General features: G+C 48.6%; 2 protein-coding genes across 2 annotated transcripts; one reads left to right on the top strand and one right to left on the bottom strand.

Moving 5' to 3' along the window:
• Nucleotides 1-227: 227 nt before the first annotated feature.
• On the bottom strand, nucleotides 228-13,651 carry NUDC (nuclear distribution C, dynein complex regulator). Its single transcript, XM_082441028.1, has 9 exons — nucleotides 13,421-13,651; nucleotides 11,275-11,352; nucleotides 3,800-4,003; nucleotides 3,643-3,708; nucleotides 2,725-2,841; nucleotides 2,457-2,651; nucleotides 1,159-1,242; nucleotides 945-1,063; nucleotides 228-495 (listed from the first exon to the last, which is right to left on the bottom strand). The coding sequence occupies exons 1-9, from the start codon at nucleotides 13,499-13,501 to the stop codon at nucleotides 444-446; spliced, it is 996 nt and encodes a 331-aa protein (XP_082297154.1). The 5' UTR covers nucleotides 13,502-13,651; the 3' UTR covers nucleotides 228-443.
• Nucleotides 13,652-13,715: 64 nt separating this feature from the next.
• On the top strand, nucleotides 13,716-26,069 carry NR0B2 (nuclear receptor subfamily 0 group B member 2). The gene is made up of 2 exons (XM_082441202.1): nucleotides 13,716-24,503; nucleotides 25,475-26,069. Exons 1-2 carry the CDS (start codon nucleotides 23,963-23,965, stop codon nucleotides 25,714-25,716), a joined length of 783 nt encoding a protein of 260 aa, XP_082297328.1. The 5' UTR covers nucleotides 13,716-23,962; the 3' UTR covers nucleotides 25,717-26,069.
• Nucleotides 26,070-26,344: the final 275 nt, after the last annotated feature.

The following is a 26,344-nucleotide window of genomic DNA, read 5'->3' on the forward strand; positions in this document are numbered from 1 at the left end:
TTCTGGTCCCTTTAGCCACTTTTGGTCAGAATCATACACAGACTAAAAGCCTTGTTTGAATCCTCCATTTAAGTTAATGAGAAACTGAGCCCCAGGGAGGGGCAAGGACTTGCCCTAGATCACATGGCAGAACCTGGGCTGGAAGACAAGCCCCCAGATCCCAGCAGCAGCCATAAGAGGCCTGTCCCCCAGGGAAAGGCCAGAGGGAAGGGAGGACACAGGTGGAATTGGGTAAATAGTTTTAATGTGTAACAGCAGGCCAAATGGGAGGACAAGACACCCCCAAGGCCCCAGCCCTTCTCCCATGATGCCCTTAGACCTGTGTGTGGGCCAGCCCCATGCCTGCCCCAGCCCTGAGGCCCACAAGTCCCAGGGAAGGGTGGGAAAGGAAGGTGGGTAGCTGGGAGCTCAGCCCCAAGGGTTCAGGGGGGCCAACACAGGGGCTAGTTGAATTTGGCCTTGGAAAAATCCATCTCTGGATGCTGATCCATGAACCTGGGGAGGGAAAGTAGGAAGAAGGTGAAACAGGCCATCCCTCTCCCCCAGATTAGTCCCTTTCTCTTAGCTCCCCACATGAAGTCTAATCTCTTTAGAACTCTGAGCAACTTGGAGCCAGGCCAGGCAGGAGTGGGGCCCCAGGGACTCTCTTTAAGGCCCATTTGAGGACCTGAGGCTGGAAGCTGAGGTGCCAACACTGGCGCTGTTTTTCTGTCAGTGACAATGACCGCCTGTTACCCCTTCCTACCCTGAGGTGGCCTTGCCCTCAAGATGACCTCAGCAAGTGATTAGGGGAGGCAAGCCAAGGCTATAAAGCCACAAACTTGGCTGGCTCATCCTGGAAGGGGCAGGGCAGCTCCTGTGTTCTGCTCAGTACACGCTCGTTGCTGTCACCCAGGTCCAAGCCCCAGACACCTTCCCCAAACCCCCATCTCTCAGTTGCTCACTTCTTCAGAATCTCCTGTTTCTTCTGCTCATCTGAGGTGGGCAGCCCCATGGACTTCTGTCTCTGGTCGTACATCATCTTCTCCACCATGCTGCGGGTCTCACTGTCCAGGTCTGACAGCTGGGGGGCAGGCAGTGACAGGGATGGGTGAAGCTCTGGGGACACCTAGGCCCCTCACCTCCCAACCGAAGCTCCTCCAACCAGCCAGGGCTCACCTTGGAGTTCTCAGGGTTGATCTTCTTGGTATTGATCTCGGGGTCACTGGACACCAAACGGCTCCACCACTCCATCTTGTTGATCTGAGAGGAAGAGGAGGACCACCGGGGGATGGGTGGTGGCCTGCTCTGTGCCCTGGGAACCACCACCCAACCCTTCCAGAACCAAACTCTCTCCCATCCACATCCTGCACTGGGGACCTGCGAAGGCCTGTACTGGGACCTAGGGTGCAAATGAACAAGACCTCTGCCCTCCACAGTGGCTGGGGGAGACAGACACGGAGACAGTCACAAATCAGCATGATAACGGAAAGAATAAAGTACAGAGGGAGGACTTCCCTGGTGGCACAGTGGTTAAGAATCCACCTGCCAATGCAGAGGACACGGGTTCGATCCCTGGTCCGGGAAGATCCCACATGCCGCGGAGCAACTAAGCCCATGCACCGCAACTACTGAAGCCCGGGCGCCTAGAGCCCATGCTCCGCAACAAGAGAAGCCACCACAATGAGAAGCCCGCGCACTGCAACGAAGAGTAACCCCCACTGGCCGCAACTAGAGAAAGCCCATGTGCAGCAACAAAGACCCAGCGCAGCCAAAAAATAAATAAATAAAATAAATGTATACAAAAAAAAAAGTACAGAGGGAGATATTCATCCAGCGTGGAGGGAGAGGTCAGAGCAATACATGGATGGGCTAGGCCTTTAAGGACATGCAGTAAACCACATTGAAAAGCAGGGAAGGACATTCCAGGTGGGAGGAAATGCAAGTGCAAGGGCACAGAGGCAGCCAAGGCCAGTCAGGTAGGCTGGGTCAGGTGGTATGTGCCATGGGACGCTTTCCTTGGACCCCTAGCACTTTACAGAGACCACATTCATTTACTGGTGTCTGTAATCCCAGCTCTCTGAGGGTGTAAGGGAGGGAACGTAGGCTTCCTCAGGGCACAGTTTTCTACGTGTTGTTCACTGTTCTCTCTCCAGCGCTTAGAACAGTCTCTGGCACGTAGTAGGTGTTCAAGTATTTGTTGAATTGAATGCATGTACAAACCTAATGGAAAGGAAAAGGCTTTGGTACTAAGGACAGTTCCGATCCCAACTCCACCTCCTCCTAGAGGCAAAAGCCTGGGCAAATCTCTGAGCTACCCTTTTCCTGAGTCTAAAACTAGACAGACCTACTTTAAAAATTTTGTTGTGGGGATTAAAAAAGGTATGTCCATCAGGCCCCCAGCACGGTCTCCGAGTTCATGAGCAGCCCCCTCTCCCTAAGTCACAACACAGGCCAGGAGGCGGGGCTTCTCGCACCTTCTCCAGATGCACCGTCACCACCTTGCCGTCCTCGATGAGCCACGAGCTCTCCTCCACCTTCACCTCGTTGTAAAGGTCCCCGTCCACGATCGCCGGCTGCCCCTTGAGCCCCACCCGGAGGCGCCTCCGCTGGATGTCCACCACCACGTCCTTCCCCTTCAGCCGGAAGTTCACGTGGAAGGGCACTGCCAGCTGCATGGGGCAGGAGCAGTCAGGAGAGGCCCCAGGCTGGCTCCCTCACCTCCGCCCCAGCCCCTGCACTCACGTCCAGCTCCGACAGGGTCTGGGTCCAGCGGTAATTGGGCAGGTCCGCCCCATTGCCGAAATTGGGCTTCAGCTTCCCTTTGTCCTTCTCGTCCTCGTCCTCGTCCTCCTCAGCCTCCTGCTCACAGTTGGGGTGCTCGGCTACTTACCGGACAGACCCAGACTGAACCCCACTGGGCCAGGCCCAGGGCATACAGCCACAGAACAGTACAGACCTGGTCCCTGCCCAGTCCACGGCCCACTAGGAGCCAGAGGTAAAACCTGTTCTGATCTCTGCCTGAGAGGAGCTCAGATTGCTAGACCATGTGACAGCTGGGGGACGGTGACAGTCAGAGATGGACCCATGGGACCCACCCAGCTGGCAGTTCAAGCCAAAGGACTTAGGAAGAAAGCCCAGCACAGAACAGGTCATGAGGTGGCCATCAGTAGAGCTGTTCTAAAATAAAACCAGGCTGACAAATGATCAACTTCCTTTTTCTGTGTCTGTAAGGTTGAGACCCTAGTCTCAGACCAGAACCTCTGCAAAGCCAAATGAGTGCCCCAAGGATTATTTGGGAAGCTGGACTCAGGTCAATGGGAGGAGCCCTGAGGGGAACATGCCTCAGGTGTTTCAGAGCAATCCACCATGAAGGGCCAGGCTGGGCCCACGGACCCCAGCCCACCCAAATGGTGCCTGTACAGGCACTGCCCTCCCTGGCTCTTGGGCTTTCCTGCCAAGGCTTAAAGCCAGTGGGTTTTGTTTTTTTTTTTTTTAACCCACTTTGGTCCAATGTGGAATCTTGAAGTATGGGGAGGATTCCCAAAGCTAAGGAGGGGCGGGGTGGGGAAGGGGAAGGCTTTCCAGAGAAAGGGAAAGGATGAAGAGTCCCCGGAAGTTCCAAGCCCCCTGCTAGTCCTGAGCAGCCCCAGTCCATCTCACCTGCTTCCCTGGTGAGACGAGACTGCCATTCTTGACCTGGGCTTCATGATTCTCTGCATCCTTTTTCTGTGGCAAAGGGCAAAACATTTGGCAAGAGGGTACCCACTTCTAGTGCCAATGGGGATCAGCGGGGCAGGGGAGAGAAGCCCACTCCTACTTGGTCAATTTCCAGCTGCAGCCTCTCGGCCTCCTCATCAGTCAGTTCCTTGATCTGGGGCCCAGAGGTCTCTGACTTGGCCTCTTTGGCCAGCCTGGCTGCCCGCTCCGCTTTCTCCCGACGCTCAGTCTCCTGCCGAGCTCTCTTCTCCCGCCTGGCCTTCTGTGCCAGCTGGTTGTGGTGGTTGAAGGTCTGTGTGATAAGCTGAGGAAGAAAGAGAAGGCAATGAGGCATCAGGGGACGGGACATGTCCCAAGACGTGAGGCTAGTCCTATCTCTATGTGCTGAGTGCCTGGGCAAGGCATTGCACTCAGAACCTCAGTTTCCACATCTACAAAATGGCATTTAATACACACCTATATCATTGAGTTGTAATAAGAATACCTGCAGGGCTTCCCTGGTGGCGCAGTGGTTGAGAATCCGCCTGCCAATGCAGGGGACACGGGTTCGAGCCCTGGTCTGGGAAGATCCCACATGCCACGGAGCAACTAGGCCCGTGAGCCACAATTACTGAGCCTGCGCATCTGGAGCCTGTGCTCTGCCACAAGAGAGGCCGCGATAGTGAGAGGCCCGCACACCGCGATGAAGAGTGGGCCCCGCTTGCCACAACTAGAGAAAGCCCTCGCACAGAAACGAAGACCCAACACAGCCAAAAATAAATAAATGAATAAATAAATAAATTTATAAAAAAAAAAAAAAGAATACCTGCAAAGAATCTGCTTCAGTAAACAGCGACCACTTTAAAAAAAAAACAAAAAAAAAAAACAAGGCAGTCCAGGGACTAACACCCAACACTGAAGTTGGACAACCTGCATTCTAATCCAGGCTTTGTCACGCACTAGCTATTGTATTTTTGGCAAATTACTTAACCTGTTAAGAGCTTCAGATTCCTTATCAGCAAGGATGAGTCCCTACCTCACAGGGATGTTGTGCAGACCAAATGATAAGTGCTCTGAAAAGTCCTTCATTATGGAGTGAAGCTGTTAGAAGCAGAACTCCAGCCTCAGCCCCTCTGAGAAGCTCTTCCCCAGCTCTCAGGCCAGAGAGACCTTTCTTGAGGGAAAAGGTAGTCTCCTCCTCTCCTCAGCCTGCAAGGTAACCATTTCAAATCCTGCCTCTCCCATGAAACCTTCCCAGGATGCTTCCAACACACATCCTGCTAGCTGGTCCTCCTGCTGCCCAAGAGCAACCCCAATACTGTTGCCACCTGTCTGGTTCTGTGGCCTTGAACAAGTAAACAACTTTGACACTTTCTAAGCCTCAGTTTCATCAGCTCTCATGACATGTGTCACCTGGCTGAGGCTAACTCAGTGTCAGCTGGTGGAGGGTGGGGAGAAGCACCTTCTCTGCTATGAAAATACAATGGGAGAAATGGTTCTACCTCATGTTTTACACCAGCAGCTCTCAGAGTGTGCTCCCCTGACCCACGGCAACAGCGTCACCCAGAATTTGTTAGAAATGCTAAATCCCAGGCCCCACTCTAGACCTACTGCATCAAAATTCTGGGGATATGGCCCAGCAATCTGTATTTTTAACAAGCCCTCCTGGCCAATTCTCGTGCATACGTGAGAGTCACACCTACATTTGAGTTCCTGGTCTACTCCTACCTGTGTGACCCTGAGGTCATCTCTCTGTGCTTCTATCTTATTATTTCTAAAAGCAGTCTTACATAGCTATTCTTTGCCTAGAGTGTCCTTGCCCCTACTCCCAGGTTGCCTGGCAAGCTCCTACTCATCCTCCAGGACCAGCTCAAGTGTCTCTTGAATTTCACCTCTTCACCTTTGGCAGGCTCAGGAATTTACCCAACTCTGTGTCAACCCACACACCTGGAGGAGGCCTCACAGGGCACCCACCACATGATCAGCGGTCAACAAACCATCTTTCAAGAATCTCTGAGCCATAGATGGAGGGAGAAAGGGATCTGCAAGAGCTGAGGGGAATCACGTGGGGCTCAGGGTCACTGGAGTCAGCCATGGGCTCCCAGATCTAGGGTTCTGCCAAATGCCCTGTGGCCTCTCATTCATTTGAGGCCAGTTCCTCCTCTTACCCTCACACCTCCAACCTCACGCCACACTGCAGTAGCTCCACACTCTTCAAGTTTAAAGGGTACCAAAAGAACCCCCAAACCAAATGGGTTAACAAAGTGAGGTGTGTATAAGAAAGAAATGAGCCACCTGAAGGCCATTCTGCTGTCAACAGAAGGGATCAGTCATGGCACAATTACGCCAGCAGAGGCTGTTCCACCACAGGGCCTTGGTCCCAAGTCCCTAATCAGGACCTTGAACTCAAGCCATTTGCCAATGAGTGGCCAAGGGGAGGCGGGAGCGGGGCCATCCCCTCTTCCCGCTCCAGTGAATCATGTTACGTCCCATTCGTCCTGTTCTTTCCTAGCTCCTGGAGGTTAGATGAGGGCAGAGCTGAACCACCAGGCACAGTCAAGGCCAATCACAGCAGCCTCTGACCCCCTCCTCCCAGTCTCCTCCCACCAGCTTTACCCGGGCCCAGCCCCAGGTAGAGACCCCTGGGAGTGTGTAGCCTAGGCAGGAGTACCAACTGGCAGGCTGTCAGAGCCAAGCTTCTGTCACTGGACACATCTTTGGGAACCACAGACCAGCAGAGTGGGGAAGCAGTGAGGAGGGCTGGGCCAGTTCTAAAAGACAGCCCCCGACTGCTCAGTGGGCATACCTGAACACAGCGCTCCCTGACCTAGGCTGGGCGACAGGGGAGCAAAGGGTGGTTCCCACAGCCTGGCCGGGAGACCCCAGAGGGAAATTTAAGCTAAACCCAAAGGCATGAGGTCCTGAACCTGACCATAGGGTGGGGGGACACATCTGAGGGAGAAGACACACTCCTGTTCTAGAACTTCATATAAATGGAATCATTCAATATGTGCTCTTATCTGTCTTCCTTTAAAAGGCTGAATAATGTTATATTATGTGTATATATGACATTTTGTTTATTCATCCATCAATGAACGCTTGGGTTGCTTCCACTTCTTGGCTATCATGATCAGTGTTGCTATGGGTGTACAAATCTCTCTTCAAGACCCTGCTCTCAATTTTGGGGGGTATTCACCTAGAAGTGGGATTGCTGGATCATATGATAGTTCTATTTTTAATTTTTTGAGGAACCACCATACAGTTTTCCACAGCAGCTACACCATTTTACATTCCCACCAACAGTGCACCAGAGTTCCAATTTCTCCACATCCTTGCCAACACTTGGTGTTTTCTGGGGTTCTTGATAGAAGCCATCCTAATGGGTGTGAGGTGACGACATCTCATTGTGATTTTGATTTGACTTTCTCTAATGATTAGTTGAGCATCTTTTATAATACAAAGTTTTTTTTTTTTAAGGAATTCCTTTATTTTTATTTATTTATTTATTTATTTATTTTTGGCTGTGTTGGGTCTTCTTTCTGTGCGAGGGCTCTCTCTAGTTGTGGCAAGCGGGGGCCACTCTTCATTGCGGTGCGCAGGCCTCTCACTATCGTGGCCTCTCTTGCTGCGGAGCACAGGCTCCAGACGCGCAGGCTCAGTAGTTGTGGCTCACGGGCCTAGTTGCTCCGCGGCATGTGGGATCTTCCCAGACCAGGGCTCGAACCCGTGTCCCCTGCATTGGCAGGCAGACTCACGACCACTGCGCCACCAGGGAAGCCCTCTTTTTTTTTTTTTTTTAAATAGCGAATATTATGTGCCAGACACTTTTCTTTTCTTTTTTTTTTTTTTTTTAATTAATTAATTAATTTATTTATGGCTGTGTTGGGTCTTCGTTTCCGTGCGAGGGCTTTCTCTAGTTGTGGCAAGCGGGGGCCACTCTTCATCGCGGTGCGCGGGCCTCTCACCACCGCGGCCTCTCCCGTTGCGGAGCACAGGCTCCAGACGCGCAGGCTCAGCAATTGTGGCACACGGGCCCAGCCCGCTCTGCGGCACGTGGGATCTTCCCAGACCAGGGCTCGAACCCGTGTCCCCTGCATTAGCAGGCAGACTCTCAACCACTGCGCCACCAGGAAAGCCCCGTCATTACGTCTCTTTTGCCACACATGTGTTCTATTGTGAAGAAGCAAACAGCTACCTTTTATTCTATAGCTTCCAGGTTTCTATCCTTGCAAGGTCTCCTCCACACAAGGTTATACATAGTTTCCCAGCTTTCCTTACTAAGCTCTTCTTGATCTGCAATTTATTTTTAGATATGAGTAAAACAGATGGTACAGTATGGTACACGTTTTGTTCTTTTACCAGTAGCCAGTTATAGCAGCATGAATCATTAAATCGTCCTTTGCCTATTGAACTGAATTACCTACCTTATTGGACACATCTTAAATCCTCATACGTGCTAGACTTTTTCTGGATTCTCTATTCTGCTTCACTAGTCCACTCATCTCTTCCTATGTCAATAACATACTGATTAGATTATGGCTTTATCTGAATCCATAATGCCTAGCCCCAAAGCTACAAAAACGAAAAGTATTTTTGTATTTCTCTAAGTTTGTAGCATGAAGGTATTTACAGTCATTTACAGTGGGAGTCATATCTCCCACTTGGTATAAATATTGATACACATTTCTCTGTAGAAATATTAATGTTTCATTACATGATGCTGCTCCTGACCCCTGGACTGGGGTACTGTACGTAATGTACAGTATATGCACTGTATTCCCTCCTAAAATCCAATGAATTCTAAATCCCAAAACACATCTGGCCCCAAGAGGTCCAAAAAAGGGTCTGTGAACTTGTATCCTCATGTGCCAGCCACACTATATGACCTCTTTTTATCCTTAAAACAGCCCTGTGAGGGAAAGATTATCCCCTTTTCCAGGGAAGAAAAATGAGGCTCAGAAAGTGATTCACCCACCACCACACAGCTGTCAAGCAGGAAGAGGGGGAGACCAGGATTCACTCACATCTGCCTAGCTCCAGAGAACACGTTCTTAACCAACGCACTTGGAAACGATGCATCTGGTGGCCCGGTGCACAGTAGGTCCCCAATACAAAGAAGTTACTGGTGTTACAAATGGAGACTAGGCAGGAAGGCTAGACAGGTTTCTGCCTGCCTGAGAGTCGGACCAACCTCCTGGGAAAGAGCTGACTCTAAGGGAGCAAAGAGCCAAGGAGCATAGCAAGGTCTAAGAGGGACCGGCAGACATCCAATCACAGCAGTGACACCATCATGCCCGTGACACCTCTGAGACACCACTTCTCAATATTATTCATCTCTCTCCCTTCTGCCTGCTATCTTACTCATCCTTCACACCTAAGGCACCTCTTCCTCATCAAGTCTTCCTTGAGCCCCCAACCTAGGTTAGTCCCCATTTTATGCTCCCAGGACTTCCGCCCTAACACCCGTCACTTCTTCATTGTCTTTTTTTTTTTTGGGGGGGGGGCGGTTTGTAAGGGGGCCACACTGTGAGATCCATGAAAACAAAGACCATTGTCTGTATTCACCTCTATAATCCCGAAAGGTTTGTCATAGTAGCTAACACAGGCAAAGTGTTAAGTGCTCAATAAACATTAGTTTACAAATGAATGAATGCAGATATTACAAGGTCATCTGGCCCACAGAAAAATGGGAGGTGCTAGTACTAATACAGAAAGAGTATTTGAGCCACAAAGGGTCCTACAGGTCAGTGAGTCCACCTTCTTCCATTTTACAGATGTGAAGATTAAAAGGACCAGAGAATTGGTGGGAAATCAACCAGGCCACACAGCTAGACCAAGAACCCAGGACTCCTACTCCAGGCCAAAGTGTCTGTAACAGAGTAGCCTCAGACCATCAAGACACATTATCAAGCATTTCAGCTTGTTAGAACCCTGAAGCCACAGAAAGCAGTTTGCAAAATATCTCCTTCTTGTTATTATGTCTCTTAAATTTAAGTGAAAACAAATATCAAGGTTATAAAAATCACGGTTCAGTGAGGTGACATGATTTACCAATCTTCAAAAACATAATCACACCCTAAGGAATTAGAAGATGTTCAAGGTATCAGAACCCTTACCACAAAACACAATTCTCAGGAATCACCTCACACCAGTCAGGATGGCCATCATCAAAAAGTCTACAAATAATAAATGCTGGAGAGGGTGTGGAGAAAAGGGAACCCTCCTACACTGTTGGTGGGAATGTAAATTGGTGCAGCCACTATGGAGAACAGTTTGGAGGTTCCTTAAAAAACTAAAAATAGAGCTACCATATGATCCTACAATCCCACTCCTGGGCATATATCCGGAGAAAAACATGGTCTTCAAGGATACATGCATCCCAATGTTCATTGCAGAACTGTTTACAATAGCCAAGACATGGATGCAACCTAGATGTCCATCAACAGATGAATGGATAAAGAATATGTGGTGTACACACACACACACACACACACACACACACACACACACACACACACAAACACACACACACACAGGAATATTACTCAGCCATAAAAAAAGAATGAAATAGTGCCATTTGCAACACCATGGATGGACCTAGAGATTATCACACTAAGTGAAGTTAGTCAGAGAAAGATAAATATCATATGATATCACTTATATGTGGAATCTTAAAAAATGATACAAATGAATTTATTTACAAAACAGAAATAGACTCACAGACACAGAAAATAAACTTATGGTTACCAAAGGGAAAAGGGGAAGAGGGATAATCCAGGAGTTTGGGATTAACAGATACACACTGCTGTATATAAAACAGATAAAAAACACGGACCTACTGTATAGCACAGGGAACTATACTCAATATCTTATAATAACCTATAATGGAAAAGAATCTGAAAAAGTATATATATATATATATATATATATATATATATATCTGTATGTTTGTGTGTATGTGTATATATATATATCTATCTCTGACTCACTTTTCTGTACACCTGAAACTAACACAAGATTGTAAATCAACTCTTTCAATTTAAAAAAAAAATTTTTTAAACCCTGCAATTCTCAAATCCTTGAACTTTTGCTCACAGCATCTGGGAAGACTGGGATAGCCGGCTTTGAGTTTTCCTATATCTGTCTTCTAAGCTCAATTTCTAACATTTGCCTACTCTCATCTCCCAGCTAGGTAATTAGAAAAAACCTCAATGGAAAAGGAATCAAAAAGCATGGTGTCAGGGGCAGAAGGCACTTTTACAAAAGACTCTGGCTCCAATCCTGGGTCTCCCATAACTCAGCTCAAAAATTTGGACAACCCTAGCTCTCCCAAAACTCAGACCAATTTCCTCACTTGTAAATGGGGATAGTAACATCTGCCCTTCTCAAACTTCTAGAGGACCATGGGGATAGGGTAGATAAAGCACTTGGCAAGGAGAGGGGCTTCAATAAATGACAGCTTGCTTCCCTTCCCCGACTCTTTGCCCTTGGCATTTTACTTCTGCTATAGGTTATTATTATGCCAAAGGAAGGCCAAGTAAGCTCTTCTTCTGGAGAAACAGAGCTGCCCAAGGGACAGTGGTCCCCAACACTCACCTTCTCTGCCATCCCCTCTTCTCCTCCAACGAAAAAGTCCGTTTTGCGTCGAAGGAAGCTGAAGAAAGTGTTCACGAGCTGAAAGAAGACAAAGACCAAAGCTGTAGAGATGCCATATTGGGAGCCCCTCACCTACACAGAAGCTAACTTCCTTAGTCTAGGAGGGAACTTGGGACTGGACTGTTTCACCCCGAGCCTCCCAACTGAGAAAACAGGCCCTGACTTAGTCACTTCTGCCAGGAAGCCTAGCCTAACCTTACCTAGATCACCTGAAAGGCAGATTTCTCATTTCTTGTGTGCATGTGTATATGTGTTTCACATTTTTTGTGGTGCTAGAAGCAGCCTGAGGATATCGGACACTCCTCTGCATCCAGGGCTTGAAACACCTGGGATCCAGCTTTCCTCTCCACAGAATAAAAAGCCCATCCAGAGTGGCACTGGCTGAGTTACTAGGGCAGACCTAGAAGGAGGGGAACAAATGAAGCCACTTCAAAGAAGGTTAAGACCAACTAACTCTGGCTGGGGTATCAGTGTAGCCAAGTCGTTTAAGAGCATCGGTCTGGGTATCAGACTGATATACATTAGCTCTGTGGCCTTGGGAAAGTTTCTTAACTCCATAAAACAGAAACAGCAGCAGGACCTATTCCTAGGGATATAGGTGAGGATCCTCTGTGAGGACCAAAGGAGGTAATGGAGGTGAGGTCCTTAGCAGTGTCTCGCCCAGAGCAAGAGACCCTCTGCGGGAGAGTGAACTCATCACAAGCAGGCACTGTGAACCATGACTTTGTCTACATCCCCAATGCCTAGCACCAGATCTGACTCAGAGTACATGCTCAATAAAATTTTTGCTGAATGAAAAGACCTAGTAGTGACCTAAGATTAGCACATATAACTAAGCCCTTTTATTTGCCCAAGTGAGTGGTTCTAAATCTGACGCTAGAACTTATCTCAATCGTTTCAATTCCTGCTTCTAGACACTTTTTCAATTCACTCAAAAACGAACTCACTCCCAAATCCAACTGTGTCAACAATTTAGGGGGGTGGGGGATGGGAGCCTTTCACATCGCCAAATTAATAGCACTCTTCCCACCTCAAAGGGCTTAGGAGTCCTTGGTCACCACAGGCACCTAAATGAGAGAATGGGAATGGAAAGCTCCATGAAAATATGTCCCCAGAGAGACACAGAATCAGAAATGGTCTGTGGAAAGCACACACTGGACTAAGGATTCTGGTCCCCTCTAGGTCAGGACCCTTTTGGATGATCTTGGGCAAGTTCCTTCAGTTTCTTTATAGAAAGACTGATCTTGATAGGCTTTTCTACCTTTTGAACTTTCCATGGTTCAAGAAACCAACTCCAGAATCTCAACTAGTTGGTCTTTACCCTTCATACACTACGTGTTATTGGGTCTGGTCACTACGCATGAATTATGTTCTTGCACACATCAATCACTCAACAGATACTTGTTGAATGTTCAAGCCTGATTACTGAGAATTCCTCACTGTCCTTCACTTCAAGACACTACTCTCCTACAAATACAGGAAATAAGGATTCGTAGCTCTGTCTCAAAGAAAGAAACTGAGGCCTGGAGACGTGGAACGGTCTCAAGCTGGTAGGTGGTGTAGAACAATTGTGAACACAGGTCTCCTATTCCCCCATTCAAGCCCTAAAAAGACCACGTGTTAATATCACCACCCCACCCCACCCACACACACCGCACACATTCTTCCGCTCGTTCCAAGTCTTGGTACATGCAAATCTCAATGTCTAGAATAGATCATCCTAAAGGATGCTCTTCGGGAGCGGCCAGCAGAAAAGAAACAGGGCCAGAAGTATGTGGGAGAATAAGGGGGGGCGGGGAGAGATCCCAAGACTCCGGGTCTTTTCCAGGGGCGGGTGCAGGGACGCCGGAGCTGCTAAGACAGGAACTACTGAGGGGCCCCAGGGTCCCATGACTGATACGAGTGCAAGACTTGCGGCAAGGAGGCCAGGCCGGAAGCTGGAGTGCAGTAAGAATGTGGGGGGGAATCCCAGAGCTCACGAGGCCCAGGGGTGTATCTCGGCCCTTGAAGGCAGAGAAGGACGGAGAGAGCGTGGCTGGGGCCCCCCGGGTGGGCCAGGCCGAGCCAACGCCGCACGGGCCGTTACCTCCTGCACGCCGCCCTCGTGCTGCTGCGCCATGGCCAGCAACATGCCGTCGAACCGATCCTCCTCCTGCTCTCCGCCCATCGTGCCGGCCGCTAGCTACGCTCCGAAATCTGAGCTCCGCACACGCGTCCCGCGCTCTCCGGTCCTTAAGTTCGCGTCCGGTCCAACCGCTCTAGTCCTCGGCCTTCCGCAGCGGAGCCGGAAATACGCACACGCCCCGCCGCCCAGGCCCGCCTGCTAGCTCTCTCTTCCCGCCTCTCTTCCGGCCTGCAGCCATTGACCGCGCGGCAAACAGCCAGCTTCGCCGGCCATTGGTCGACTTGCTAAACCAATTAAGAGCTCGTCAGTGAAGCTGTGGGCGGAGACGAGGGCCCCGGAGTTTGGTGTGAGTTGCTATGGTCACCAGACGCTTTTTATGGAGCCTTCCAGAAAGCCCTGAGCCCCACTCCGGCGGGATTGGAAGCTAAAAAGGCACGAACTTTGTTCCTATGGGAATGACCTCCCAGCTTGTAGAACAGTGAAGCGGAAAGTGTTCTTAGTCATCTCTTCTAACCCTTCAATGAGTCAGTTGAGGCCCAGAAAGGAGAAGGGACTTGCCCAAATGACTGCCCACCTCCGTCATCATCACATACTCCATACAAATTTGAAGGGTCCCCGAGCTTATAAGGGCTCTGTGCTTGGGTTAATTCTCTTCTGCTGAATTCCTGAAATTTTTTTTTTTTTTTTTGGCCCCGAGGCATGCGGGATCTAGTTCCCCGGCCAGGGATCCAACCCCTGCCCCCTGCAGTGGAAGCGTAGAGTCTTAACTGCTGGACTGCCAGGGAAGTCCTCTTAAATTCTTAATAATTTTTGAACAAGAGACTCCACATTGTCATTTTAAACTGGTCCCTGCAAATTATGTGATGAGTGCTTTATTCAACCTTCACTTCAATTAATGTGCGGGACGGGTCCCAGCCATCTAAGGCCAACCACTTTACTTTTGTATTGAATTTCATCATCTTGGTCTTTTCAGGGATTCTACTCTTCTTATTATCCTTTTCTAAATCTCCTGCATCACAATCTTCTTTCTTCTGGATCATCCCTTTCAACTTATAAACGCAATTTAATGTCACTTTTTTTTTTAAATAAATTTATTTATGTATTTACTTTTGGCTGCGTTGGGTCTTCATTGCTGTGCGTGGGCTTTCTCTAGTTGTGGCGAGTGGGGGCTACTCTTCGTTGAGGTGTGTGTGCTTCTCATTGCAGTGGCTTCTCTTGTTGCAGAGCATGGGCTCTAGGTGCATGGGCTTCATTAGTTGTGGCTCGCAGGCTCTAGAGCGTAGGCTCAGTAGTTGTGGCGCATGGGCTTAGTTGCTCCGCGGCATGTGGACTCTTCCTGGACCAGGGCTCAAACCCGTGTCCCCTGCATTGGCAGGCGGATTCTTAACCGCTGCGCCACGGGGGAAGCCCGTCACTTCTTTTTTTACTATTCTATGACCCCACTTTCTCCTCCTACCACCCCAATTTTCAGTTCTCTTTCACAGCAAAATTTGAAAAGATTGCTTGTTTCTCCACTTCCTCACCTTCCATCTCTTCTTTATTTACTCTAATTAGTCTTTTCTTAATACTCTGACCAAGGTTACAATGACCTACTTATTGCCAAAGCCAGTGGACCACTATTACTTTACTTGACTTAGCTGCATTTGACACAGTTGACCCCTTCTTCCTTCTGGAAATAATTTTCTTTTTCCTTAGGCTTCTGTTATGGACGGAACTGTATTCCCCCCAAATTCCTATGTTGAAACCCTAACTCCCACTGTGACTGCTTTTGGAGATAGGGCTATTTAAAGAGGTAATGAAGGTTAAGGGAGTTTGTAAGGGTGGGGCCCTAATCCAATATAACTAGTGTCCTTACTAGAAGAGGAAGAGACCCCAGGGACTCATAAGCAAGCAGAGGAAAGCCCATATGAGGCAGCTATCAGCAAGCCAAAGAGAAAAGCCTCAGGAGAAAGCAAACCTGCCAACACCTTGATCTTGGACTTCCAGCCCTGAGAACTGTAAGAAAATAAATTTCTGTTGTTTATCACTCAGTCTATAATAGTTTGTTATGGCAGCCCTAGCACACTCATAGAGCTTCCATGTCACCACACTTACCTGGTTTTCTTCCCACCTCACTAACACTCTTTCTCAGTGTCATGACTTACTCAGATTTATAACTGTTGGGGGCTCTGTCCTTTATCCCCTCCTCTTTTCCTCCATCTATACTTTCTCTGTAGGTGATCTTTTTTTTTTTTTTTTTTAATTTGGCTGCATTGGGTCTAAGTGCTAAGATCCCTTAGTACACGGGATCTTTGTTGAGGCATGCAGGATCTTTCGTTGTGGCGCGCAGACTCTTCTTTGTGGCGTGCAGGCTTCTCTCTAGTTGTGCCATGTGTGCTCAGTAGTTGCGGCACGCAGGCTTAGTTGCCCGCGGCATTGTAGGTGATCGCATGATGCCTCTGGCCCAGATCTCTCCTGAGCTCCTGGAGAGCCCCACTTGGGTCGATTAACAGATATCTGAAAACTCACACGGCTGGTGCTGGATGGTGGTGGCGGTTGCACAACAATGTAAATGTACTTAATGCCACTGAACTATAGACCTAAAAATGGTTAAAGTGGTAAGTGTAATGTTATGTATATTTTAACACAATAAAAAATTTATAACTTTATGAGACAATCTGAAATTTGAACTCTTAATAGATATTCTATTATATTCAAGAATTATTTTTATTTTTAAAAACCAACATGGCCAACACTGATGCTCCCACACACACACAAATTCCTCCCAAAGTCTTCCCTATTGAGCTAAATGGCCCCTTCAAGCACCAATTTACAAAAGCCCAAAGCTCCACTCATCTACGCATTTGGATGAGGCAAAATCTGACCTCATCTAATCCATTAGTAAGTCCTGATAGCTCTCCCTCCAAAATATATCTTGATTCTGTCGCTTCACCTTGCTGTGTGAAGCAAGATGCTGTTGCTACTCCAGTCTAAACCAGCATCATCTCTTGCTTGACATCTACTCCGACAGCTTCCTCTCTGGTCTCCTTACCTCCTTTCTTGTCACTTTGTAGTCCATCCTCCACCCAGCAGCCAGAGAAATTGCTCTTAAGGATAAGCCAGGTCTTGTTATTCCCTTGCTTAAAATTAGCCCTATTGCCATTGCATTCAGGATAAATTCCAAGCTCCCCACCATGGCCTCCGAGGAGCAACAACATCAGGGCCCTGCCCACCTCTCCAGTCTCATCTTGTCCCACACTCCCCTTCACACACCAGGCTCCCTCCTCACTGGCTGCTTTCACTTCCTCAAATGCCCTGTCCTAGTTCCTAGGCCTTTGCCAGCAACTCCTTTTCACCCATCAGGTCTCAACCCAAATGCCACTTCCTCTGTGAGGTCTTTACTGACCTTGATATACAGATTAAGTCTCCATCTCCATGATTTTTGCTTTCAAAGTACCTTGTGCTCATCCTGTGTAATTACTTACCACAATTGAAATATACAATTAAGTAATTTTGGTTCTAGGGACTTCCCTGGTGGTCCGATGGCTAAGACTCCGTGCTCCCAATGCAGGGGGCCCAGGTTCGACCCTGGTTAGGGAACTAGATCCCACATGCATGCCACAACTAAGAGTTCACATGCCGCAACTAAGACCCGGCGCAGCCAAATAAATAAATAAATAAATATTTTTAAAAAGAAAGAAAGAAATTTTGGTTCTATATCCATCCCCTTTCCCTGGAATATAAACTTCAAGAAAGATAGAAACTGTGTGATTCGTCCAAGCATTCAGCTCAGAGTCTCAAGTGTAGAACCTCAATAAATATTTGGGGAATGAATAAATGGTCTGCGCCTGATACTGTTGACTCTCATTATATAACTTTTCAATAAATATTGGTAAAATTTATTTTACAAATTGGTAAAATTTATTGGTAAAATTTAAGTGCCCAGTACCGTACCAATCACTTTATAAACATTATTTGACTTAACATAATGCTCCTATGTTGTTATCCCCATTTAGGGGAGGAGAAAACAGGGCCAGAGAAATGAAGTCATGTGCCCAAGGCCACACAGCTGAAAGGCTAGAGCCAGGATTCAAACCCACGCAGCCTGACTCCAGAGACCACACACTTACCCATGTCTTATCTCAGAGTTCTGCCTCCCTGAATTGGCATTCTGATTTTATAAATCAGACCCAGGTGCTTGTTTGATGTGACTCCCCGCTGAGAGACCTAGGCCTGATCTTGAGCCCTGGTAAATTCACTGAAATAATAAACATTGCCCAGGAAGGCCTCTAGGTGATAAGTCAGCCTCCCCTAGTCTGACCCCGTCTACATTTGAACACCATCAACAGCAGGTAAGTGCATGATTACACCACCATGTGCTAAGTGCTCTATTGGGTGGGGTGAACCCGATGACCTGGGAACTCAGGGAGCGAGCAAATTGTTCTGCCGAAGAGGTGGAGAGGGAAAAACTGTGAAGCCTGTGCTAGACCATGAAGGGTGACCAGGAACTTACCAAACAGACAGGGTAACGGAAAGACGTCCCAGGCACAGGGAACAGCTTGGAGGCACAAAGTTGCATGACATGTTCAGACTATGAAAAGGCATCTAGCCCTGACTCTGCCTCCCAGTTCCAGTCCTTAACCCAGGCCCTCTGCTGCCCAGGGTCTCCCAGCTGCATCCTCAAGTAGTCAGGCCTCTGCACAGAACAAGAGCAAATGTGTGCACCGTGGTCATAGGATTGCAAAACACTTTCACCCACGTTGCCTTGCGGGGCGCCCTTTAATTTACAGGTGATGCCCAGCCCAGTGCCTGACACTGGGCAGTAGGTGCTCAGCAAGTGTCACTGCTTAGAATGATGATGGTTGTCGTCCCTGTTGGAATAGTAACACCTTCGTCCCATTGTCACATGAGGATTAACTGAGATAATTATTGGGAAAGCACTTTGTAAACCATAGAGGGCTGTACGGATGAGAGAGTGTTGTCATGACCTTTTCCTCCAGAAAGCCTTCCAAATTCAAGCTACTCAGCCCCATGGCTCCACTGTAGGGTTCCCGCCCCCCCACCGACGCGGGCACCCTGGCGCCCCTGTTAGAGCTACTGGGAGCAGGGCTGTCTCTCCCTCCTCAGAATGGGGCCTCCTCAGGGCTGGCCTGTGTCTCCCCATCACACTGAAGGCCCCCAAGAGCCAGGCCTATCTCCTCTATCAGACCAGGGTCTCTGGGGCCTGGCCTGTGTCACCCCAATTAGGTCTGGGGTTCCTAGAGCTGTGTCTTCCTCTTGAGACTGGGGACTCCTGAGGGTTGACCTGTGTCTCTCCCTTCAGACAGAGGGCAGCTGATGGACCATCTTCCCCCAAGAGGCCTCCTGCCCCTCTGAGTGAATGGCCCCAGTCAGGCTTCAGGCTGTGGAGATCCCAGCTGAGGCCTTTCCTCACCCTCCAGGGCCTCCAGGGCTGACCCTGGCCTTCAGGCCACACACAGGGCTCAGAAGACACAGTTCCTCACAGTGCAAAAAAATGCAAGACTTAAAACCCGGGGACCCAACTTCCAGCTTTTCCATGACCCCCAGTGAGGGGTCTCCTCCCTCCTCTGGGTCTCCTCTTCCTCAACAACTTCCTCAACCTCTTCCTCTACGAAACAAGGGTGAAAGCAACAACAATAACAACTGTCCTCTTTTACAGAGCACTTGCTGTGCCAGGCACTTTGTGTTCTCACAACACCTAAGAAACGCATTATTAGAAGCAGATTTGCTGTGAAACTAATGAAGCTCAAATTCCAGGACCTTGCATTTGCATGGGCCCTTCCAAGGCAGCAATGTCTTCTTAGGTCCCAGCAATGTCTTCTTAGGGTCAAATACATGTATATTTTTTTCTTTTTAATTTGCAAAAAATAAAAAATTTAAACTACAACTGGTCAAGATCACTGTTTTTTCCCACTCTATCCTTCTTCCCAATATGAATTATTCCCAAGACACCTGGAAGTATGCGGGTGACGGAGGAGAAACAAGGATTTGTATGGACCAAGAAGCAAATCTGTGCAAAATTCTTTCGATCATTCATCACTAAGTTGTCATTTCATATTGACACCAACTCAAAAAGGAAGTTCCCTCCTATAAGGAATAGGCAGCATATGCAATTATAAATGTTCCATGCATGTTTTTCTTTTCCAATAGGCATTACACAATGTAGAATTCATAAAAATTCTGATTACAAACCTACAAGCAGTACTACAGGTAGCAAATACTGAGTTGGCCAAAAAGTTCATTTGGGTTTTTCTATAAGGTGTTACGGAAAAACCCAGATGAACTTTTTGGCCAACCCAATACATCTATGTGTGAAAGGGCATGTTTTACATCTCCTTACTATCAAGAATAAAACTTAAAAGAAATTAACCTTGCAAGAGGAAAGACAGAATCATCTCTCTATTCTCACTGTAGAAATTTATTTTTAAAAATCATTGACAGCTCTACCTCCTTCTCTTCCTTTCTCTTCCTGAAAATGTCCATCCTAAAGCTATTGGGTAGAAAGGAACAAGGTAAAAGCACACACCAGCAAAGGAGGGCACCACGGTGGCCTGAGCAGGGGCAGGAGGGTGTCCTCAAAGAGCAGCGACCTGTGTAGAGGGACAGGCCCAATAGGGTGAAGAAGAAGTCCATGAGTGGGAGGGGGCAACCTGACCCGAGGTATCAGAGCCCACGTGGGGAGAGGAAGGCATCTTACAGCAGAGAGGTTTGTGGCGGAGACGGCAGATTGGTTACAAAGGGAGGCTTGATCCAATGAGTAAATAAGTTAAAAATAATGAAAACCAGATTTCTCAGTGTCAGAGAAGAGAGGTATAATATAGAAAGGGCGAAAACTAGAATGAATCCCATTATAGTGGATTAAAATGACAGGTAATAGGGCTTCCCTGGTGGCGCAGTGGTTGAGAATCTGCCTGCCAATGCAGGGGACACGGGTTCGAGCCCTGGTCTGGGAAGATCCCACATGCCGCGGAGCAACTAGGCCCGTGAGCCACACGCGTCTGGAGCCTGTGCTCCGCAACAAGAGAGGCCGCGATAGTGAGAGGCCCACGCACCGTGATGAAGAGTGGCCCCCACTTGCCGCAACTAGAGAAAGCCCTCGCACAGAAACGAAGACCTAACACAACCATAAATAAATTAATTAATTAAAAAAAAATTACAGGTAATAGTATGAACTCATGTTTTTCAGTATGTATAAATAAACATAGGTATAAATGTGTGTGTGTGTGTGTGTGTGTGTACATTCCCTAACTCTGGGAGGGCTGGGAAGCAGTGGCACCCTAATAACAATTAATAGATCTTCATTTCTAAATATGATTCTGGTACCCAGATCATGGTTTTTAAATACTATTCTCCACTAAAAGATTAAATCAGAGCTACGTGTAGTACTAGTTGATTCCAGGGGCTGGAAAAGTGATATCTTCATATACTAGGAAACAAAGGATGTTCAAAGAGTAATGTGGGCATGTCAAAAGGACATAGACTCCAGCTTGAAGGGGCTCCCGTTGGCCAAGTCTGTGACAATCTGAGCATCAAAATAAATAATGATAGTAACAGACTACAAGCCACTGAATAAAATAGGAGACCATGAATTCATAGTTAAATACAAACACACACAGGTACATTCAATGTATGAGGAGGAATGTTTACATAGTTTCAAAGTACCTCCTCAAGAAATACTGATTCAGGGACTTTCCTGGTGGACCAGTGGCTAAGACTCCTCGTTCCCAATGCAGGGGGCCCAGGTTCGATCCCTGGTCAGGGAACCAGATCCCACATGCTGCAACTAAAGATCCTGCATGCCGCAAGGAAGATCCCTCATGAGCGGCAACAAAGATCCCGCGTACCACAACTAAGATCCAGTGCAGCCAAATAAATAAATAAATATATATTAAAAAAAGAAAGAAAGACTGATTCACTACAAAGGGGGAAAGAGTAACTGGTATACGGAAGAGTCTGACAGAAATCCCCTTAATCAAGTGACCAAGTGAACCCTGGGACAAATGGAAATGTGTCCTCCCTGATATATCAGGGTGTATCAAGAACACAACATCACTTCCAGGGACAGTCCTACTAAAGATACATAACCTGAGTCTAATCACAAGAAAGCCACAGACAAACTCCAATTGAAAGCCATGAGACAAAATAACAACTCTTTAAAAGTGTCAAGGTTGTGAAAGGCAAGGACAGACTAAGGATAGTTTTCCTGACCAGTAGGGGCTAGAGTGACATGGCGAAGAAATGCAATATGCGATTCTGGACTGAGCCCTTTTACTATAATGATTTCACTGGAGCATTAGGTGAAACTTAAAGGCGAAAACTAGAGATTAGATATTAATTTCCTGATGTTCAATGAGATTAGATGTTAATTTCCTGGTTTTATTCAATGTTAATTTCCTGATGTTGATGATTATGTTGTGGTTATGTAAGAAAATGTCCTTGTTTGTAGGAATTACACACTAAAGTATTTGGGGGTGATGGGGCTCAGGTTGGCAATTTACTTCCAAAGCGTTCAAGGTAAAAAAAAAAGTTCCCTGTACTGTACCTGCAACCTTTCGGTGTTTGCGTCAGTTTCAAAATAAATATCATTAACATGGGAAGAGGCGAGCAAAGAGTGTGCAGCTAAAATATGTAGGCAAATATTGTCAGGCGATTGATCAGTAAAAGTACTTTGTTATTCTCCTGGGTTTGTGATGTTTGTACTTTGTACTGATTTGTTTTATCATTTATTAAATGTTCACTTTCACACCTGATTTTCTATTCTTAATGAAGACCTTACAAAATTGTATCAGCTTCATGCCCCGTAAAACCAATATTCATGAGTGGGCTTTCTTACTACCCTTTTAAAGATGAGAAAACTGAGGCACAGAAATATAAAGTGACTTGCCCAAGGTCTCTCAGTTAAGTGATGAAGCAGAATTTGGACACAGCCAGTCTGACTGTAGACTCTCTTTCCACGGGATGTTGTGAAGACCCAGTAAGATAACAGGGCATTAAAGGAACTTTATAAACGTAAGAATGAAGATTATTATGCAATTGTAATTGCATGAAAGATGCGTGCCTGTCTGCTGGGGCCTGTTTGCCTTAGTTCCTTAGTCAGAGGGAAGGGGGAGCAAAGTCCTCCTACTGTATGCCAGAAACTGCTTGGAATTCAACACGTAGGATCTCACTTTGTCCTCACAGCACCCCTGCAAGCAGGCGTTGTCCCGGATGAAGCTTCTGAGGCCCACAGAGATTTGGGGTTCAGCCCACAGTCACATAACTGAAAAGTGATAGAGCCAGGAGCAGAGGCCAGGGATGGCGATGGCTGCCCAATAGTGTGTTAGCAGAAGGCTTGCCAGGCTGGGCTTGCCAAGGTCTACAGACATAACGCAGCCAAGGACCTTCCCACCAGCTCTCACAGCCCATGCCCCAGCATCTGAGACAGATGCCTGGGACAGTGGAGCCATATGGCTGGTGGCAGAGCAACATTTCTGCCCAGATCATAAGTGGGTAACATCTGCAGACCAGGAAGCAGCAGCAAGGTAGGGACCCAGGTAGTCACCAGCTCTGGCTGCACAATTGGGCCAGTGGGTCCAGGGGAAAAAGCAAGGACTTTGGAGTCAGACTGATGTGGGCTCTGTCTCTTCTTAGTGGTGTGAACTTGGGCAAGTCACTTTACCTCTTTGAGTCTCAAAAAGTAAGAATCGTGCCTCATAAGGAAGCTCTGAATATTAGAGTGGAAAGTGCCTGGCATATAGTAGGTGCTCAGTAAACAGCAGTATTTCATTGTCATTCTGCAAGGGCTTCTCAGCAGATATGGCCCCTCAGGAGCTGCAGGAATCCAGGCTGGGGAGAAAGAGTTCTTAAGGACCTTATTTGTGCAGGGCCCCCCAGAACTGGAGTCAGAGGAAGGCAGCCTCCTAGACTGCACAGTGGGCAAAGTCCTCCCAGCCCCCCAGGATCCTGGCTCCCTTCCCTGCAGCCTGTTGCTCACCAACAACAGGAGTAGGGCCTCAAGGTTAGGCAAACAAGTGAGCGATAAGGCGCTTCCAGGCTGGGCCTTGTGTTCAAGGCTTGTCCGGCTCTGGGGCTGGCTTCCTAGCTGAGCGAGAGTCCTGCAGGCACCAATAGGGACACCTGCCATGGCCACCTGCTGATTGTGCACCTGAGGCCTTGGTGCCTTGGTACAGCCTGGGTTAATGACCCTGTTTATCCACTTGAATCATCTGATAAGGGGCAGCAGGGCCAGCAGGCAGGTGACCCTGTGCCCTGCACCCGCTGCTTCATTGACTGAAGTGATATCAGGGCCACGTGGAGCTTCCAAGCCTCCCTCCCCCGCCACTTCCCCACCGGTCCTGCCAGGGTCAGTGTGAGTTTCTTTTTTTTTTTCAATGAACATGACTTCTGGAGTCAAGGTTGTTGGGCGGTTCCCCCCTCCCTCCCCCATTTGGGGATATAAATAGCACCCACAGCGCAAAGCAGAGGGCGGGAGAGCCTGGAGGAAGGAGGAACAGATCCTCAACCATGAGCTCCAGCCAGCCAGGGACCTGCCCATGCCAGGGTGCTGCAGGCCGCCCAACCATCCTGTATGCACTTCTGAGCCCCAGCGTCAGGGACTGGCCCTCTGTGCCCCCAGCCCGTGGCCGCTGCCTGTGCAGGCAGCACCGGCCCGTCCGGCTGTGTACTCCCCATCGCACCTGCCGGGAGGCCTTGGATGTTCTGGCCAAGACGCTGGCCTTCCTCAGGAACCTGCCGTCCTTCTGCCAGCTGCACCCCCAGGATCGGCGACAGCTGCTGCGGGGCTGCTGGGGCCCCCTCTTCCTGCTTGGGTTGGCCCAAGACACTGTGACCTTCGAGGTGGCTGAGGTCCCAGTTCCCAGCATACTCAAGAAGATCCTGCTGGAGGAGCCCACCAGCGGTGCAGGCAATGGCCAGGTGCCGGATCGGCCCCAGCCCTCACTGGCTGCAGTGCAGTGGCTTCAATGCTGCCTGGAGTCCTTCTGGAGTCTGGAGCTGGGCCCCAAGGAATATGCCTACCTGAAAGGGACCATCCTCTTCAACCCTGGTGAGCTCCCAGACATTCCTGGATGGGCCATGGCTGGAGGGGGGCAGGGCCCAACCAGGGACAGCGCCTTCTAAGGGCTTGACATCTGTGATCACTTTGGGTCCTGATTATCACCAAATAGTCATCTCACAAAAGAGGCTCAGAGAGGCTAATTGACTTGGTGAAAGCCACACAGCCAGGTAGGGGCAGAGCAAGAATGGGGACTCAGGTCTATTCATATCGGTATCTAGTCCTTGCCACTCTGCCTAAGAAATTGCCCTGACCCTCAGGGAAGGTGGGAGTGGGGAAGGGGAGGGTGGGCAGACACAGCTGTGCCTCAGTCACGCCTTCACGAGAGGACCGCATGGGGAAGTTCTGAAGGTGAAACTCTGTGGGTTCAGAAAGACCACATAGAGAAGAGGAATAAAGATGAAGGGGTGTGGGGGAGGAGAGGGAGGAGTCCCCATAAACTTCAGCCAGGAGAGCAACGGATACAGGAAGTGTTCTTTGTAATCTGGAGAGCATCTAGATGAGAATTCCTCACCAAAGGCCCTCATAGAATGCATTATTATAATTTATTATAATCATAGCGAATACTCATATTACACTTACCATATGTTAGGTCCAGTTCTAAGGCTTTTACATATACTAGCTCATTTAAACCTCATAACAAGCCTAGGAGATAGGTACTATTATTTACCCCAATTTTACCAATGAGGAAACCGAGGCACAGAGCTTGAGTAACTTTGTCCAAGGCCACACAGTTAATAAGTGACAGTGTGGGATTCAAACCCAGGCAGCCTGGGTCTTAACCATTGCTCTATACTGCCTCTCCATAAAGGATGGATAAATGAAGTGATAAATAAATAAATTAAGGAGGTAGTAATGGGGCCTCAAAGGCCAAGCCGCTGGCCTCCGGTCTTGGGCCAGTCTTGCCCCATTGGTGTCAGAGTAGGCTATTCACCAGCCATCTGTGCCTTCTCTGCCCGCAGACGTGCCAGGCCTCCACGCCTCCTCCCACATCGGGCACCTGCAGCAGGAAGCGCACCAGGCCCTGTGGGAGGTCCTGGAGCCCTGGTGCCCAGCAGGCCAAAGCCGCCTGGCTCGTGTCCTCCTCACGGCCTCCACCCTCAAGTCCGTTCCACCCAGCCTGCTTGGAGACCTGTTCTTTCACCCCGTCATTGGAGACGTTGACATCGCTGGCCTCCTTGAAGACATGCTTTTGCTGAGGTGACCTGCTCCAGCTCAAGCAGAGACTGGGTGGAGGCTGGCAGCACTGATTCGGCCTGGTTGATCCCTGGGCGACCCAGTGCTGCCAGAGGCTTCCCATGAGCAGCTGGTCCCGGCCCAGCCAGGTGGGCTATGGGGCCCTCACTCAGCCCCACCCCATCTTGGCCTTCCTTGGTTTGGACACAGTGCTCCAGCTGTCTGGCCAGCGCTTGGTGGTCCCAGAGCCTCTGGGCCAAGATTCCTATCCCCTCCTGGGACGGGGTTGGAAGTTTTGACTGCTCATTGGGCCAGGAGTCCTATTGACTTTATACAGAACTGACTTAAGTTATTGGGTTTTGTAATAAAAGGTGTGATACACTTGGAGCCTGACACTGTAGTTTGTCCATGTGGAAGGGACCGGTTCACCTCCAGAGCCACCCTGCCCCTGTCAGAGGGAGCCCAAGAGGAAGGAACTATAAGTGGCACAGAAGCCAGACCTCAGGAAACTGGAATTTTAATTTTTCAGAGTGGGATGATGATTTCATTTCTGGGGGTGAGATTTATTTCACATGGGTCTGAATCCAGGGGGCAGTGTCCGTTCAGGACCCTCTCCTGTCCTTGCCTTTATCTTAGGGGGTAGGGAGTGTCTCTCC

The sequence above is a fragment of the Balaenoptera physalus genome, assembly GCF_965194825.1.
Source record: "Balaenoptera physalus genome assembly, chromosome: 1".
NCBI classification, from domain to species: domain Eukaryota; kingdom Metazoa; phylum Chordata; class Mammalia; order Artiodactyla; family Balaenopteridae; genus Balaenoptera; species Balaenoptera physalus.

What these genes read in the sequence shown, in the direction of transcription:
- NUDC (XM_082441028.1), bottom strand. Translation starts at nt 13,501, where the DNA reads ATGGGCGGAGAGCAGGAGGAGGATCGGTTCGACGGCATGTTGCTGGCC. An exon ending in ACGAGGGCGGCGTGCAGGAG is followed by an intron (nt 11,353 to 13,420) that starts GTAACGGCCCGT and finishes GTCTTCTTTCAG; the next exon opens with CTCGTGAACACTTTCTTCAG. An exon ending in AAACAGGAGATTCTGAAGAA is followed by an intron (nt 496 to 944) that starts GTGAGCAACTGA and finishes TTCCCTCCCCAG; the next exon opens with GTTCATGGATCAGCATCCAG.
- NR0B2 (XM_082441202.1), top strand. Translation starts at nt 23,963, where the DNA reads ATGAGCTCCAGCCAGCCAGGGACCTGCCCATGCCAGGGTGCTGCAGGC. An exon ending in GACCATCCTCTTCAACCCTG is followed by an intron (nt 24,504 to 25,474) that starts GTGAGCTCCCAG and finishes CTCTGCCCGCAG; the next exon opens with ACGTGCCAGGCCTCCACGCC.